General features: G+C 45.4%; 1 protein-coding gene across 1 annotated transcript in view; it reads right to left on the bottom strand.

Moving 5' to 3' along the window:
- Positions 1-18610, bottom strand: part of CD99 (CD99 molecule (Xg blood group)) — a 49634-nt gene extending 31024 nt beyond the window's left edge. The window contains exon 1 of the mRNA XM_006112257.5: positions 18381-18610. Coding sequence (XP_006112319.1) covers positions 18381-18441 — 61 coding nt within the window. The 5' untranslated portion in view covers positions 18442-18610. The remainder of the gene's footprint in view (positions 1-18380) is intronic.
- Between the last annotated feature and the right edge of the window lie 273 nt (positions 18611-18883).

Raw genomic sequence — 18883 nt, forward strand, 5'->3', positions numbered from 1 at the left:
CAGCACATGGCTGGAGAGAGCCAGAGTCAGTGTTTAGTGGTGGTAGAGAACACCGCTGTAGCAACTGCTGAGTCATCTTTAAGTTGTGGTAGGATAGCGTAATGTCTGGCAAAGGTATGGTCTGAAGACCACGTTGCTGCTCGGTAAATGTCTCTTAAGGGGACATTGTTCAAAAACGCTGTAGAAGCAGCCACGGCTCGAGTGGAATGCGCTCATGGTAGGCACTGTAGTGGTTTATTGCCCAGGCTGTGACACTTGACGAGATCCATTTTGAGATTCGTTGTGATGATACAGGTGTTCCTTTGGAACGCTCAGCAATGGATATAAAAAGCCATTCTGATTTACAAAATGGTTTTGTTCTTTCCAGGAAGAAGACCAGAGCCATCCGAATGTCCAGAGTACGCAGGCTGGCGTCCTTCTGCGAAGCATGCGGTTTTGAGAAAAAGGTAGGTAGTACGATCGGTTCGTTGACAAGGAATTCTGTACAGACCTTTGGCAGGAATGTCGGGTGAGGTCTAAGTAAGACCCTGTCCTTTGTGAAAACTGTGTATGAGGGTTCTGCCATTAATGCCCCGAGTTCACTCATTTGCCTGACCGATGTGACAGCTAACAGGAAGCAGACTTTCATAAAAAGAAAGGGGAGTGGTACCATAGCCAGTGGCTTGAATGGAGGTCTGGTGAGGTGGTCAAGAACAAGGTTCAGGTCCCATAAGGGGGGGGGGGGGGCCTTATAGGGCGGGTATACGTCGTGGAGTCCCTTAACGAATCTTTTAGTGATAGGATGGGCAAATATGGAGAGGCCATCCACCAAGATATGGAATGCTGCTATTGAGGAAAGATGGACTCTTAAAGAAGAGATTGACAGTCCTGATACTTTAAGGTCTAAAATGTAATCCAGGATGGTATTTAGTGGGGCGACATGGGGTTCTACTTTGGCCCACTGGCACTAGTGGGAGAATCGTGAACATTGCAGAAAAGCATCCTGCCAATCTAGACGCGCTTTTCCGAAAATGCCTTTAATGGAAAAGTTTTCCGTTAAAAGCATTTTCAGAAAATCAAGCCAGTGTAGACGTAACCTTACTGTAACAAAACTGAATTAAAAAATTAACTAAGATAACAGGGTTTTAAACAAATGTTAATATTTGATACTAATTCTATGGCTTATGCAACTTAGGAAATGCCAGTCTGAAGTACAGAAGAATGGAAATTCACTGGCCTTCATTGACCACTGTGCTACTCCAGCACAACCAAAGAGAACAGAAATCATTAGTTCTTTAGGCTATTCTCAAAACAGTACTGGTTTTATGTTTGGCTGATTCATCACAATGATTAGGTTTTGCCTGGGAGGGGGAGGAACTGAAAGAAAAGAACCTAACAGACTTCCATTAACAGTGATGTGTCAGCTGAATTGTCCTGAACATAAATATAAATATGGGAAAACACAGGTTTGGCAATGAAAGTGCTGTCTTCATGCAAAGGTCACCAAAACTGGAAACTCGCCAAACCAGTTTTTCCAGTACCTGCTGTCGAACAATTCATGGCCAAATCTCTAGTTCACTCATCCACGGAGTAAAGCATTGTTTGTATGCATCCCACAGTGCCTTGCATCACTTTCAGTCACTAAGCACTGTGGGAATGCACAACCTAGCGCTATGTATTTTGGAAACATGAAAAACCTCCCATCAGCCACCTCTTTACTTCCCAGATGTCCCTGGCTGCTTTGGACCCTAGGAGACCGAATTTGAGGCAGCTAGCCTGTGTCATAACTCCCTGCTGCTCATGTTATGCTATTATTTTTAGAATGTTAGATTGATGACAGCTAGTATGATATGTCTACGCAAGCTGGAAATCACACCCATGGGTCCTAGAACAGACATAAGCTAAATCTAGACTGCACCGCTTTTCCGTGATACCAAGCAATGCTGCATCCAAGGAACACATCTTCTTTTCGGACTATTTTTTAAAAAGCAGATGCGCTCTTTCGCCATCCCTGTAAACCTCGTTTTACGAGGAAGAAGGGATGTGTCGAAAGAGGACTTTTTTCCAAAATTTGGTGCCATGTAGATGTGCCCAATTTTGGAAAAGCCTCTTTGTACAGTAAAGCGGAAAAAGATACACAATTTGCATACTGAAAACTATGTATCTTTTTCTGATTTAACTCGGCAGTCTAGATGTAGCCATAGTGTCTTAGAACAGAAGACCTCTGAAACAGACAAAATTAGGAAATCTGAAGGGGTGGAAAGCAGGAATGAAAGAAAAAAATTCTTAACTCTACTTGTTCTTTGAAGATAACCATATGAATGCACTGGATTTGGGTCTTGGCTCTTGTACAACCAAGGCAGTTATTCCACATAAAATAATTATGTGGAACATTTTTCCATGAGCTACATTTTTAAAAGCACTTCGTAAGAGTGGGCATGCACACAAGATATACTGACAGAATGATTCAGCTGGAATTGATATCACCTTAAGTAGGAATGCAAGATCCATCTGTGACGGACCCGGCCGGGTCCGCACTAGCAGCGGGGAAGGAACTCCCCCTCCCCGACGCGGGGAGCGGCTCCGCGGACAGCAGCGGCGGGGCCGGCGCGGCATGGCCGGAGCAGGGACGCCGGGCAGCGCGGGCGAGCGCCTGCCGGGGTAAGCGGGGGCGGGCGCGAGCCGCGGAGCAGCGGCCAACCGGCGTGCCGCGGCTCGCCCCGGGGGGGCGGAGCCATGGGCGCACGCCAGGTAGGACGCGAAAGGGGAGGCGCGGGGGGGGCGGGGCCAACCCCCCTGACGTCACTCCCCAGGGACTTCAAAAAGGGCAGCCAGATGCCCAGGAAGGGGGGCGCAAGGAAGCAGCCACCCTGGCTTCCAGGGGTACCAAGCCCCCTGCCCCCCGGGCGACGAGGAAGGACAGTGCCAGCAGTTGGTGGACCGCAGTGGAACGGACCCGATATCTCCGGCGGGGTGAGTGACCCAACGCACACCCTGCCACAGGAGCCGGAAGGCGGGGAGTGGAAGGAGCCCGTGGGCAGACGTGGGCAGCCTTTCTGGCGCCCGTGGGCAGAGGAGTTTTGGGCGGCGGCCCCGTCTGCCATGGTGGGCGGCTTATAGGCACCGAACTCCACTTAGGGCCTCGGGCTGGGACCCGGAGGAGAGGGCGGGCCCGGGTCCCCCACTCCCCACTCGCACACCCCCCGAAGCACCCCCAAGTGACCTAAACCCCCCCCCTCCGCACGACGAGGGCAGCGTGAGGACAGAGGTCACGGCCCCGCCCTACGGACGCACAACCGCCCCTTCGTGGGGCAAGAAAGGGGCCAGGACCCCAAAGCTCGCAGTCGGGCCAGACCCGTAGCTCCGCTAGGAGCGGCGCGGTGGCGGGTCCGCTGAACCCCCTGTGCTGACTAGGGCAGAGGGGTGATCGCACCCATCACTCCCACCGCAGAACGGCCTTACGGAGGGACTTACCGGACAGACCAAGGCGGTGGGCTCGCAGAGCCCCCTCTAACTCCCGGGGGGGAGTAGGGGAGCGGTGCTCGCACCCATAAACCCGCCACACCATCCATGCTATCTTAGGAATTCAGCACAAAAGTGGATCATAAAGGTCTGAAGCCTATCCATCTTGCAAAGAGAATCTCTTCAGTTCAGCGTCTGCAGATTAAGTTTATCCACAATGGGTACACAGAAAATCAAAACAGCCAGAAAATGGGACCCAAACCAGCCAGGCAAAAATTTTAGAATGCTTTACATGAAGCATAAAAAGCATCACATGGGGAACAGTTAAATAAAACATATGTTTTGATGGAGTAAAAGGGTTATTTGGAGGAGAGATACCAAATGGAGAGAAGAGGACTATTTGTTGGTAGCACCCTGCCTCTACCAACACTTGAACTTTGTTTGAATACCTAAGCTGATTTCCCAAGAGGGAGAAAAGCCAGACAGCCAAGATTAAAAAAAGTGCTGTAAACATCACTCACAAATAAGCCTGAAGCCTCTTTTTGACTGCTGGACATCAGGCCCACCGATGGGCAGCAAGATGAGCAGTTGTCCCCTGGGCCAGGTGACTAAAAAGGACCAAAGGCTGCAGTAGCAGTGGCGTCCAGAGAAGAATAGCTCCAGCCTAGACCCTTCCGCTGAAGTCCTGCCCTCACCCCTTGCCCAGGAACCTGGTGAGTATGTTGTCCCCTTGCAGGGCATGTAATCTGCAATACAACTTAATGAATCATGAATCTTCATCTCGAATGGACTGAGAGATCTTCAGGTGCAGTCCTGCTTAGGGCCAGATTTTCAAGAGCTCAGCATTTCCAGATGCCAAGCTTTTTTTCCCAAATGAAAATCTTGCCCCAGCAGTGAAAGAAAAATTCTTTTGAAAAATCTAACCGATGGAAAGCACTGCAGTAATCCAATCCTGAGGGAAGAGGTTTCTATGGCTGGGATGAGATCCAGCTACTGAAAAAGATTGCAAGCTTCTTTCCCAGTGCAAACGGAGAAATAAAATGCTATTTCATAATTGTCCATGGATAGCATTTTATGCAATTTCATCTGAAGCAACTAGTGTTGGAAAGGGATCAAGAATGCATCAAAGCAAGGTAAGGGTTTGGTTGTACCAGGAAAGTGAGATATGCCTGGAATGGGACTGCTTCTCATAAAACCAAACAGAAAAGAGACAGAAGCACAAGGTAGGTGAAAGGAGCTGGCTGGAGGTGCTCTTTCCCCCACTCCATACAGGACTGCCCCAGCCTCGAGCCTCCCAGCCCCCAGCAGCCATTTAGGAAAGTCAGCCCCCTGCTCCGGTTTCATGTTAGCATATTTCTGGCTCTTTCCCTTTGTCAGGGAGTGACAGAAACATGCACAGTTTGCTGCATTCCTCACTCTGGCTGAAGAGCGCTGGGGGCTGATGAACCTGCCCCAGCCAGGGGACATACTCCTCTCCCGCAGCTGTGCCTGCTGGAGCTACAGAGGTATAGGACAGACCTCTCTCTTGGGGCAGCCTGCATACTGAACCCCTCATCCCCCACCCAACTCCAGAGCAATAATTTAAATGAAGAAAAACAAAGTAATTGAGTTAAGGACCCAAGCAATGGCAAGTAAAACTTCTAGCACACACATAAAACCTACAAAACCCCTCTGCAATGGCTAAGACTGTAGTCATATTCACATCCTCAAAGATGTCATATGGTCCAATGGACCTCTCCACAGACTATCATTGAGAGAGGATGGTACCTGCTGGAGTTTCCTGTGGGGCTTTTCCACTTTTACCCAAGCAGGGAACTAGGGATGTTAAATTTTGATTAATCAGCTAATTAATGAGGAGTCCTGTGGCATCTTAGGGTATGTCTACACTACCCCGCTAGTTCGAACTAGCGGGGTAATGTAGGCATACCGCACTTGCAAATGAAGCCCGGGATTTGAATTTCCCGGGCTTCATTTGCATAAGCAGGGCGCCACCATTTTTAAAAACCCGCTCGTTCGAACCCGGTGCAGTGCGGCTACATGGGGCACGAACTAGGTAGTTCGAACTAGGCCACCAGGGAAAGCTGGGGAGGGCTAGCCTCCCACTAGTTCGAATTAAGTGGCTACACAGCCCTTAATTCGAACTAGCTAATTCGAACTAGGCGTTAGTCCTTGTAAAATGAGGTTTACCTAGTTCGAATTAAGCGCTCCGCTAGTTCGAATTAAGTTTGAACTAGCGGAGCACTAGTGTAGCGCCTATCAAAGTTAATTCGAACTAACGTCTGTTAGTTCGAATTAACTTTGTAGTGTAGACATACCCTATGACAGAGGCAGCAGGGGGGAGGAGGGGAAGTGACTAGTTGAGTTCCTACTCGACTACTTATCAGGTAGTTGACTAGTCACTTACATCTACACAGGGAACCTCTTTTATATTTTTGATCTGGCCCTAAGACCTCCTGCAGATGCACAAGAGTTTTCCTTATCTGTATTTCCATACCCCATGAATATTGGAGTCCATGTTCACTGTAAGCTGCACATTTGCATGGCTGTTCAGGAGAGATTCAAATGCCACCCAGCTAGCAGATTGCCCACAGTTAAACTTTTGTTTCTACTGGCAATGCACATTCATATGTGCCTCCATGCACTTAATTTATTTCACACATAGATAGAAAAAATCCACATGTAGATCGAAAACATTAGAGGGAACATTGATTGGAGTGCCCCAATTTTTCATAGGTTGTTTCTTACTTTCACTTATGTTCATTAGCATATATGTGTAACATGTACCCCAGGATCATGACAGGATATTTCACAATGTTACTAACAAGTATCTTGTAATACTGGACAATACCCTGCAGTTTATTGCAATCTAGGAATGGTTGTTGTTATTGTCTGGTATCGTTTCACTTATTAGCACATTTTTTACAGTGATCTTGTGACATTACTGTTTTGTGGTTATTCCTACATCACCCACTCATATTGAGTATTCTTAAACCTATGTCCTAGCATGGCTAAGCTAAAATTGTACAGGCCTCAACCTGTGGGCCTTGCATTCCAGCCAACTTTCATTTGTATATATACACATTACCAGGGCTCGCCGAACTGCAGCGAGCCCTGCTCGCCAGCTGCACTGTCCGGCGATCTGCGCATGTGCAAATCGCCTGAACCCGGCTCTTCTGGGTTGCAATCTATTCGCCGTGGGCGCGTAGACTGTATTATTTGTCGAGACCTGTACATTACACACACTCATCACTCCCAAATACTTGTCATTTTACACTTCTATAATCTAAATCTACTCAGTGTACATCGATTATGCAATAGCATATGAATTGACCATAACACCAAAGTAATGCAATGATAAATGGACAATAAAATTAACTTATTGGCTATATTTCTATACCCCACCAACAATTTTATTTTTTCCGTCTTTCAGTGGAACTAAAATAAAAAAGAGTGAGAATAATTGTTACTCAGCCAGGATGGGCCAGTGTTATGTTAGGTAGATCAGCACATATGCAATTATCAAAAACACAATAAAATAATTTGCAAAATTTTATTTTATTTGAAGTTTAAACCTAGAAACTGCTGTTCTGAGCTCATTGGCTTATGTTTCCAAATCAGTTATTTGCCTCCTGCCAACACCGATCCAATTATATAGGGTGTGTCTATACTGCACCCTTACCTCGAAGTAAGATACGCAGTTTACGTATCTTATTTTGATTCTTTTTTGAAATAACACACTATTTCGAGACATCCCTTATCCCTCGTGCAACGAGGTTTACAGACATGCTGAAATAGCACATTTGCTATATTTCACAACAGCGGATGCATTCAAAAGACGCAGGAAACAGCACTAGAGTGTAGACATACCCTAAAAAAAAAAAATCTACTGCATAGTCCACATTCTGACAGTCTCCCTCCTCCCCCCCCCCCCCCCAGTAGCTGTCACAAATGGGTGTTTTTTGTGGGGTGGGGTTGTTTTTTTTTTTTTTTTTTTAAGTTTTAAGCAGAAAAACTGGTTTGTGGTGATGACTCACCATGGGAGGAACAGAACTTGCAACTGAATTAGTCATCGCATTCTGGGCAAAGTGGTGGACAGCAATCCTGATGGAGCAAAAACTATGAGAGGATGTTTACAGACATTGCCAACCAACAGCTTATTATAATTAGCTCTGCAGCAGCACACCATGAAATCTTCAGATTCTGGACTGTAATTTTCAGTCTGCAACTCTCTTACAAGATTTCACCTACCAAAACTTTGCTCATATATAATCTTTGGTATTTTTCTATTAATTATTTGCATTGTGGGAGCACCTAAGAGCTCCAATCATTAACCATGACCACCCTATTGTGCTAGGTACTGTACAAAAAAAGAACAAGACTAACCCTAGCTTAAAGAACTTGCATTTGAAGTACAAGACAAAAGACAACAGGTGGATACAGACTATGAAGCAAAGATTTTCTACATACAAAACAGCATCTACTTGCTGCACATTCAATCCTGTTGGATTTGAATGTGTACAGTCAGAAAGCATTGGAGACTATAACAGTGACGTTTCCCCACAGACCAGTTAAAAAAAAAAAAAAAAAAAAAAAAAAAGAGAGAAACCTACAATCTTTTCCTATTGCTTAAGATGTATTTGACTAACCAAGATTATTTGTTCAAATACAAAAGTATCTCTTTTGCCAAAAAAAATTGTTTCTAGACCCCCTTCCAAAGTAGCAACGACATTTTTAAGTGATGGGGAACCTAAACAAGGATCAAATAACCAATTGTCCATTATCACTTTTCAGCTCCTGAAGCTGAAGTTCAGAACAGACCATATCCTCTGCTGTATGGAAGTGAAAATGTACACAAGATCCCTTGACACAAGTGACTGTCCGTTCAGGAAGCCACCTTTCTCCCACACATACCTTAGTTTGAATGTTATGTTTTCGACATGTCTTTGTGGTCCTGCTGAGACTCAGAGGATGCATCACAAATTAGGCTGACCTGCAGTAATATCTATTCATGACTGGATAGCATTAAGAATAGTGGTGCATTTTGTAACAAGAGAAACCTATTCACAGAGGACATTCTTCACAAGCGAAACAAGTTCTGGTATGGATAATATGGATAGTTTTACAGGAGCATTTAGTTTAGGAAGAAAAGTTGAATACTTTGAATCAGCAAATGAACACCTGACAGAACAGGCAGTCCCCGAGTTACGTGGATCCGACTTATGTCGGATCCGCAGTTACAAACGGGGCCCTCTCCCTGGTCTCCAGCAGACCAGGGAGAGGAAGCAAAGTGGCGGAGCACGCGGGCAGTGGACAGCCCAGACGCACGTCTGGGCTGTCTGCTGCCCGCGTGTTCCGCCGCTTTGCTCCCCGTCCTTCTGGTCTGCAGACCAGGGGCACGGGGAGCAAAGCAGAGCAAAGCGGCTGAACACACGGGCAGCAGACAGCCCAGACGCGTCTGGGCTGTCCCGCTTCCCCCGTGCTCCGCGGCTTTGGTCCAGACGCCTGTGGTACAGCAGCGGGGGCGCTGCCGGTTAGCCGCTCTGGGCGCTACTGCCCCAACCCGGCAGCTCCCCAGCTGCTCAGCCCCAGGTGTCCTGATTCAGCCACTCCTGGTTAGTTTCAGCAGCGGCTGAATCAGAATGCCTGGGGCAGAGCAGCGGGGGTGCTGCTGGGTTGGTCCAGTAGCGCCGAGGAGCGGCGGCGCTACTGGACCAACACAGCAGCACCCCAGCTGCTCTGCCCCAGGCATCCCCAAGTCAGCCGCTGCTGAAACTTACCAGTGGCTGACTACAGGAAGCGGCTGAATCTGGACGCCAGTTCCGACTTACATACAGATTCAACTTAAGAACAAACCTACAGTCCCTATCTTGTACGTAACCCGGGGACTGCCTGTACACAAGAGTAAGATAAACAGAGGTTATAAAATCTGGCACAAGGAGCTCAATATTTAATAAGGCTATTGACAGCTGTTTACCAGAAACCAAAACCAGTCCTGCTGTGTAGCAACAATCAATCTGGAAGCCCCTGTGAAGCCATTCAACACGGCTGGTTAGATGAAGGCCCAAGATCCAGTGTCTAGCCTTCCAATCACAACCCACATCCAAAAACTAATTCTATTTCATAGTTTACTTCCACAAAGTTAGTGTCAGTAAGGACTGAGGTGACTATTTTCAGAATAATCAATCAACTAGCATAAGGCTAAAATGTTTGCTGTGTTTGTTTCTGGGAAAGTTATTACCTCAGAAATGAGACTACCACACACTCTATTCTACATAAGTTCTTACATTTAGGCTACATCTGCACTGCCAAGTTTTGTTGACAAAGCTTACGTCAACATCCAAAAATCGACAAAATAAAAATCACTCGAGGGTGTTCACACTTGCTCTTTCTGTTGATAAATCATGCCCACACTGGGAACACCCCACTGTGCATTGCTCACTGTTGATGTTGTATTCCACGATATAGTGTTGTGGGAAAGAAGAACTGATCCCTGTACATCTTGGGATTCCCTCTGAGTTCTCCCACAGCCTACTCAGCAGCTGGGAGTCGCACCATGAGTAGCTCTATGAGCTCACCATGATTAGGAATGTAAAAACAGCACAGTAGCCTGCCCCCCTCACCATGCAGCAGCAGCAGACTGCCTGCCCCTATGTTTTTAGTGCAGGGCAGAACAGGAGCATTCCAGAATTTTCTCTTTGTTCCCCAAATGGAGCAGCAGGCTCAGCTGTCAGATATTTCCATGGAGCTTTGCAAGGATAGGGGTGCATGCCTGCAGCACACAAGAGATCAAAACACTGAGCAGAGTGATCAGATTGTGGGATACTGGCAGAAGCAAGTTCTGTAAACAAAATAAACACCACTTTCTGTTGCTCCCCTTGGCTGCAAATGGCAAACCAGAGCCAACGGGAGCTATGAATAATAAACAAACCAGAGCAGCCAGTTAACAGGTTTCTTCAAGTGGTTTCGCGGACCATGTTGAGAGACACTGCAATAAAGGGAGGGGAAAAGAAAAAAGCCTCTTGTAGGGGTGAAAGCTTTTTGTTGCCAAAACTGGGCATTTTTCCCCCAAAAAAGTCACATTGCAAGGTGTACGCTGTTTTGTCACCAAAAGGCAATTTTTGTCATCAAAACCTGGTAGCGTGGAGGTGGCTTTAGTAAGGGCAGGTAGTAGAGACCCCACCCTTCCCCTGCGCTGGTTGGCTGAGAAGCAGGGGGGACAGCCTCTCTCAACAGCCAAGGCAAGAGTGGTGTACCCCAGCTCTGGCCCCTAAAGCCGCCACAGCCCAGCAGCTATAGGGCCATGGCCTGGCAGTGGCCTGGCAGTTGGGAACCGCTGCAATAAGCAGCGGATGTGTCGGTAATGCTGCTAAACAATATCGTTCAACACTGGTCAGGTCCTGAGGGTGCCAGACTAGAAAGGCTCAGCCTATAATACGTACTTGTGTTACTAGCATGTGCCAGAATCTATACTACCACTTCTTCGCTTTCTTTTTAACTATACTAGCTAGACTAGGTACTGTCTACACTACAAACCTTTCAGCAGTAACTACTAAAATGCTGCATTGAAGTATACTTCTATATATAAAAGTTCAAAGTATTCTCTTTAATGAAATGATAGGCTATGCCAGCAGTTAGTTTATCCTTATTTTTCATCACTACAGAACTATTCAGTATGAATTTTACTTTCCTATCTGCAGCAAGATTTAACATTCTCATTCTGTTCTATGGTGACTGCTTGGGACAAATATTCTTCTTTTAATGAACTAGGGATGTTAAATTTAGATTAATCAGCTAATCGAGTACTCAATGTAATTTCCATTGACTACGAAATTAGTCGATAAGGGGGGCACTCGCTATACCCACGGGTGGCTCTTGTACTTTTGAAAGGGAGAGAGGCAGCAGGAACTGGTGCCAACAGGGATCAAATCAGTTCCTGCTAGCACAAGTTCCCCTCTGCACTCTTCCTTTGAAATGCATAAGAGCCATAGGCAGCAAGCTGCCAGTGACTCTTGTATATTTCAAAGGGAGAAGAGCAGCAGTGCGGACCATACAAGCAAGACTTTAAATCCCCACTTGCACCTTTTCCCCACTGCCCTCTGCCTCCCCGCTCCCTGAGGAGACAGTTCTGGGGGGAACTGGCTTTTAAGCCACCCTTACCCCCAGCACTGGCTTCCACTCGCCCCCGCCCGCCTTTGCTGCCTCTCTCTGCATTTGCTTATCGGGTAGTCGACTAGTAGCTTACATTCCTAGAATGAACCTGAATTTTCAACTAATTTCTGAACTGTTTATCTGTTCATTTCCTTTGTAATTGCCATAATTTGTCAACTTGTAGATTTCTTTTGAATAGCTGTAACATTCAGTCTTTCACATTCAGTTGTGTGAGGAAACTGCTGAATCCTGAAATACACAGAGCCAGGCACACAATGTGGTTCTTGTGAGAACTCTGAAACATGCCCCTTAACTCCCCTATTCTGGTTTGAGACATATTCTCTGTTGCCATGAAAATTTCATGGGAATGATGTTGTCTGCTTGTGATCTCCACCTGAGGAATATAATACCTTCCTGAGGAATGTGTAATGATCCTGGAAGCTCTGTAGTTCCAGACATTTGTATAATTTTTCATAAACAGAAAGGGAGAAGAATATTGCTGTAACTGATGATAGTCTTATTGCCTTTAAACCCAGAAATCCTCAATGAGCAGCATAATAAAGGAGGCTACTGATGACTTAGTTTTTGAAGGGGCAGAACAAACAATGAATTGACAGACAGTTTGTCCTTAGGTGGTGATGGGAGGGAAGAAGGAGAACTTCCTCGTAAGTGTATAACTGGTTAAGGAAGCCTAATTGTAGCAGGTCCTGTTCAGTGTTCATCACAAGTCTTGACAACGTGTAGTAACTTCTTGGGTATTATAAATTATAAGACTTGGTTTGTGCTAATACATTTTTTATTGAGAAAAAGTTAATGAAAAAAATCTTTCCATTATATCATTTCCTGTACATCAATCAGTACCTGAATCTGAACCACTTTTCAAATTTAAGCTAATTTTTTCTTTGAGAAGGAACAATGAATGATAACATTCAGCTTTTTAAAGGAAAACTGAATATTCGATGTGTTGTAGAGATTAAAGTTTTTGGTTATGTTGTAAAGTAGTAAGCTGGCTTATCCTTAGATATAACTTAACCTGACTGTGTTGTGGTTGTGACCTAACTTTATAACTAAGGGATACTAAAAGCTAGGTAGTACTTCTCTGGAAGGAGCGAACTTCCAAGGTGACTACTTTTTGCAGATGCAAATACCTACACATGCTCTTTAAATAGTCTTAAGTTAGAAAGTGTTGGAATGTGCCCCTGTGGTATTCATTGGAGGATGAATTAGTTGCATGTGGGCTCTGATTTTATACCGTGTAAAGTGTATATGCTCATTTTGCATCTGCAAAGTGCACTTTGTGTCCACAATTTTGTGTGTACACACACACACACACACACACACACACACACACACACACAGTAGAAGCCTTTGGGAAAAATACATTAAGCACATCTTCTCCTCTGCCAACAAATGTAGTTACTTCAAATGAGGAGTAGCTAGTAGTGCACTAGGCATCTCAGATTGAAAGAGTAATTGTTTGGAGAGAAGTCTTTAAAACTGAACTCCTCTAACAATTGTATCATTACCATCAAATCTATTAGATATATTCTTTTTTACAACTGCAAACCTAACTTTATTCACAGAAATTTTTATTAAATAACTTTGTATCCCCACAGTTCAATATCTATTGTGAAATAATTCACTAGTTCTGAGCAAAAATCAAACAAAGAAAACATTGAAATGAATGTCTGGTCTAATTTAAATTAAAATGAAAAAAACCAATGTGAGAAGAGAATATTATAACTAAAATGCCAACAGATCAAATGCAGACAACATAAACTCTGGAGTTTACAAACAGCTTTTGTGTAATGAAAATGTCAACTTTTATTTAGACTCAAAGACCAAGTTAGCAGACAACAAAGAAGACAATTGATATCCTGGGGCAAAAACAAAAAACAACAACCCAAACTTATTTTTACTTAATCAAATTCTATTACGTGAGGTAAAAGGTAAGACCAGGGATTAAAAGATGCCTTATGAACAGGTCTTGTGGATGACATATTCTCATCCTCCATCCTGCACATAGCTGAAGTCTATACAGTAGAACATCAGAGTAACAAACATTTCAGGAATGGAGGTTGCTAATAACTGAAATGTTCTTAACTCTGAAAGGTTATGATTGTTCTTTCAAAAGTTTATAACTGAACACTGAGTTAATACAGCTTTGAAACTTTGAAACTCAGAGTGCAAAAGTGAAACCACTGTTGTGTGTTCACACTGTCAGCTGCCAGCACAGCAGTGTAAATACACTTGTGGGACTTGCAGCTTGCATTTGGAGCAGTGCATCTGGGCCACTCACAAAGCACCTCTTCCACTGCTGAGGCTTGTGGGAAGGCAGAGGAGGCAGTAATGGGGCATTCTGGGTCCTGTCAAATACCCTGTGATGCATTGTTTCACATCCCAGCAACCTCTGTGCTTCCCTCTATATTTGGTGCCACCTTTCAATGGCATTTGTTTTGCATGTTCTCCTTCCTTGATCTGTTTAACTAAAGCTCTTTATTTAATTCCTGTACGCTGCGATAATTTAATACCCAACCTTGAAAAATTTACTTCCATGGCAAGTAGGAAATTCTCCCTAGCAAACATGTGCATGAAGGCAGCATAAGCTAAGTTTCCAGCTTCTACATAATTTCTGCTTTCATTGACAGTGTTCTTCTTATTGCAAAGAAACTTCCAAATATTAACTGTTGTGCTGTCAGACTGAAGAGCACTTTAATGGTGCAGCCACCACTTACTCCTTTAGTTTCCTAGCAAGTAGCTCTAGGATGTCAAATTTATCAAACATTAGTCAGATTCATGGAAGATAAATTGTTGCTCCTCTCTTCCACATTCGAAAGAAAAGAGAAATGTAGCCAGGTATAAGCCCAACCCACATATCCTCCCCTTTCTACCAGTTGAGGATGAACCTTGCTTCCCCGGAACTCTCTGGTGAATTGCATTTCCCCTCCCTTCCTTCATACCAATGACACGCTCTTGTCATATTGGCCTCTGGCTAGTACATTTCTGAGCTCACTCTCATCTTCTTACAATAGTAAAAGAATAAATTACATCAATTACAGTAGTTTCACATTAAACTGCATCTTCCAGTCAAATAATGCCTTACCAATCATAGTAACAGAAGTCAGAAAAATAAAAACAGTGTGGCTACGTCTACATTGGCCCCTTTTCCGGAAGGGGCATGTTAATTTCAGCGATCGTAATAGGGAAATCCGCGGGGGATTTAAATATCCCCCGCGGCATTTAAATAAAAATGTCCGCCGCTTTTTTCCGGCTTTTAAAAAAGCCGGAAAAGAGCGTCTAGACTGGCCCCGATCCTCCAGAAAAAAGTGCCCTTTTCCGGAGGCTCTTATTCTTACTTTGAAGTAAGAATAAGAGCCTCCGGAAAAGGGCACTTTTTCCGGAGGATCGGGGCCAGTCTAGACGCTCTTTTCCGGCTTTTTTAAAAGCCGGAAAAAAGCGGCGGCCATTTTTATTTAAATGCCGCGGGGGATATTTAAATCCCCCGCGGATTTCCCTACGACGACTCTTGAAATTTACATGCCCCTTACGGAAGAGGGGCCAGTGTAGACGTAGCCTGTAAGTTTAGCTACACCCCATATGACGTGCCCAAGTAGTAAAAGCAAACATGAATATACAGAAAGTGATTCTGGATGTGTAGAGCAGCACTGAGCTTTGTTCAACTGTTGCCAAGTTACATGGTGATGATTTCAGAGAACTTCTGCACGGATGTCATTTTGCTTTAGCATGCACAACTTTTATATAAATTATCTGTGTAATCTGTACAAAAGTAAAATCCTTCAAAGTCTTAAACACAGAAGTGAACTCTTTTCAGTGAGAGGTAAGTAATAGCTCTCTGCACCTTTTCAGCATCCTAGTACAGAATGCATGGCTCTATAAAATGATGCCCACCCACCAGAAAATGGGGAATAGTATTTCAAAGGAAATGCTATCATTAACTGCTTGTTTAACATGGAATTATATTTTCAGAATGATACAGGAAGGAATTTGATCCACAATGTATTAACATTGCAATACATAATTTAATTGCTCTTTGACCATTTTGTTCAAAGTCTAAATTTAAACCAACTAGAAAATTATACAATTGAGATCTGGGCAATTAAAATCACAATTTTTATTTATAAATTTTCATTTTTTTACGTTCCTTCTATTTTATTTTAAAATGGTAAGGTGAATGTTTTGTATTTATCTACTTCTCTAATAACATTTTAGTAAAATTTCAGCTACTACACTGAATTTTTTCTGCTATGAAATTACACATTTTGAAAATCTCACCTTCATGTCTAAATGCTAGTTTAAACAAATTTGGCCTGTGTTTATAACATCATTAACACTGAAGCAATTTTATTTTGGAATGACAAACATTTTATGATATTTAAAAAAAAATAAACAAAAAGACACAGTGCTACCCTACCCACTCATGCTTATTTATAAAAACAGAGTAGTTCCACTGAAGTTAACTGAGAGTACAGCTACATAACAGCTTAAGCTTTTGCAGGATCAGAATCACTAGTTTGTCTATAGCAATTCTGTAAAATCCAAACAGGACGCCCTACAGACAGTGGCATTTTAAACACCATTTCAAAATTTAGGATATATTATTTTATCCTAGTTTTGCAAAGCCTACCTGATTTAGGCTGATATTTGTAACCCCAAGCACAACAAGCTTAGTTAAGGGTACTCAATGTGTCAAAACAATTTACCTTTTTGTACAGATCTGTCAAGCACTTAACATCCTCTTCTCCCTCTATTGCATGCCCTTTGGTGCTTGAAAGCAACAAGTGATTTTAAACTAGCAGTTCTGCTAAACATTTGGGAAAAAAGAAAAAAAAAAGACTGCAGCATCAACTAGGTTTCTTAGTATCAGAGGGGTAGCCATGTTAGTCTGAATCTGCAAAAGCGACGAGGAGTCCTGTGGCACCTTATAGACTGAAGAAGTGGGTCTTTGCCCACGAAAGCTTATGCTCCTACACTTCAGTTAGTCTATAAGGTGCCACAGGACCTCTCGTCGCTTTTGTAGGTTTCTTAGGAAAGTGGCAAAAAAGTATCTTTTCAAGAAGTAATTAAATGACAAATTGTGAAAACTAAGTGGAAGTTTGTATCACATATCCCAGTATCATCTCAGACCTTAACTATTAAAAGCATACATACATTTTTACTGGATAAAGTAGTTTTAGCCACAGTAGCTTCATTTCTCCAAATACTGCATTTCAGTCCTAGCAATTTGCCCTATTGCTTTTAAATAAATATTCTGTGCAAGAAAATTGGACAAAAGTGTCAAAGTTAAAGGAAATTTGCTCACGGGAATGTTAAAATCAAAGGAAAATTTTCAGTGAAGTTTTTGTTTGTTTACCTCGGAGCTTCCCAAGGGAGTGGCCGGGGGAGTGCGGGGGGGGGGGGGGGGGAGCAACTATACCGATAACTCACAGCTAACTTTCTAGTGGATAGCTGTTGCTCTGACTTAAAGTAACTCCTCTTTCTTTCCTAAAATGGAAGTTGCTCTAACGCTCTGACTGTGCCAAAATTCCCAGTGGCATTCAAGAAAAGTCCTCCCTCCCACGTGCACACTAATGAAAACGCACCAAAACAGAATATGGCAGGTAGAGACACTATATAAACGGAGAGATTTTTAAAAACATGTTCATGCTATGCAAGTAAGATCATTAAACTTAGCAGCTGTGTGATTTTTTTTTAAGGGCAACATCATCAGCTATGTAAGCGACCTCAGGTATCTAAGATTCAACTGGCGATCACTGTGCAGATCTGGTGGGAGAACGACGTGCATTTCAGGCATGCCACCTCTTCTGAAAGAAGTCAGCCAGATCCACCGCGCTGCTTTGGGTGGGGCAGGAAGGCAGCTGAGGATTTCCCAGCTTTAAATGTACGTAGCATTCTCTCCCTCCTCTCCCCGCCCGCAGCTAGGAGCTCAGAGAGAGGCAACTCCCAGATCCGTTCAGTTCTCCGAAACCGGACAACGAGCAGCCCAATGGGTCCAATATAATATTCCTCGCTTATTTCCAGGTCCCAGGCCTGTGGCAAATCCTCCCCCTCTGCCTCACGCTCAGTGCTATAGTTAAGGCTACTTCCCCGCAATCGCTGCAAATCCAGTTTCCCGGGGGACTGAATGCAACCGCAAAAAAACAAACAACAAAAAAGGAGCCGCCAAATAGATGAGTCAAGTCCTTCCTGACTGCACAAAAAAAAATCAAGTTTTTTCCCCCATCCGGTTGCCTCCTACGAGTGGCTGTCGCTGGGGGAGCAGAGGCAGAGCCTCAGGCTAGTCCCATCCAGGGAGGCGGTGGGAGGTGGCGGGCCAGCCCTGGACACCCCCAGGGAGCCCCAACGAAACCCCACAGCGCCACTTGGCGCCCCCGCCTCCCGCTCTTTGTTCGTTCTTGCCCGGCGGCGGTGCTCGGGAAGCCCAGATAGGGGTGACCTGCCTGCGCCTCGCCCCGTCTGCGTTACAACGCCGCCCCGAGAACCACACAGCCCTGCCGATCTGCCCCCTGGCCCTCCCCTCCGCCCAGGAGACTCGCCTTTGTTCCGTCGCCGCTGGGAGCGGGCTACTCCTTCCAGCACTCAAGCCCAGGCGGCGAGGGAGAGGGAAGGATGGGTAGGGGGGTGCAATCCCCCCATCCGCCCTCCCGCCGTAGATCTCCTGGCAGGGAGAGAGAGAGCTCCCCTCCCTCCCCTCCCCACACGCGCACACACACACAAAGGGACATTTGCAGAGAAGCCGCCTTCTTCCCCCAGTGCCAGCGCCACCTTCTTACCTCTCACGTGGAGCAGGAGAAAAGCCAGAGAGAGCAGGAGGGTGAGTCTGCCCCGCTGCATGATCCGCCGCTGCCGCTCCCCAGAAAGGTGCCCCACTTTCCCCGCAGCTTCCCCGCCCACACGCGCTCCCCTGCAACTTTTTGTTTCCAAGCCACGAGCTCCACTAGCCACAGGCAGCAGCCGCCGCACAGCCCTCCCCGCGCGCGCTCTCACAGCGAGCCCAGCGGCAGCCAGCCCCGCAACCAGAAACGGGCTCCCCCCCCCCCCCCGCCAGGAAACCGCCCCGCCAGAGCCAATCCGGAGAGAGAGCCGGCCCCCCGCAGCCAATAAGAGGAGGGAGCAGCCACGCCCCCCTTCTAAGTCCCCCCTCCCCACTCCAGCCTGGCTGGCCCGCAGAAGACACAGTGCGCGCCTGCCAGCGCTGCCACGCCTTAAGTCACGAGAGACGAGCGGGTGGGGTGGGGTGCGGTGCAGCAGGACTCGCCCTGCAGCCGCGGAGAGA

This window comes from Pelodiscus sinensis, chromosome 1 (genome assembly GCF_052426305.1).
Source record: "Pelodiscus sinensis isolate ZL-2025 chromosome 1, ASM5242630v1, whole genome shotgun sequence".
NCBI lineage: Eukaryota > Metazoa > Chordata > Testudines > Trionychidae > Pelodiscus > Pelodiscus sinensis.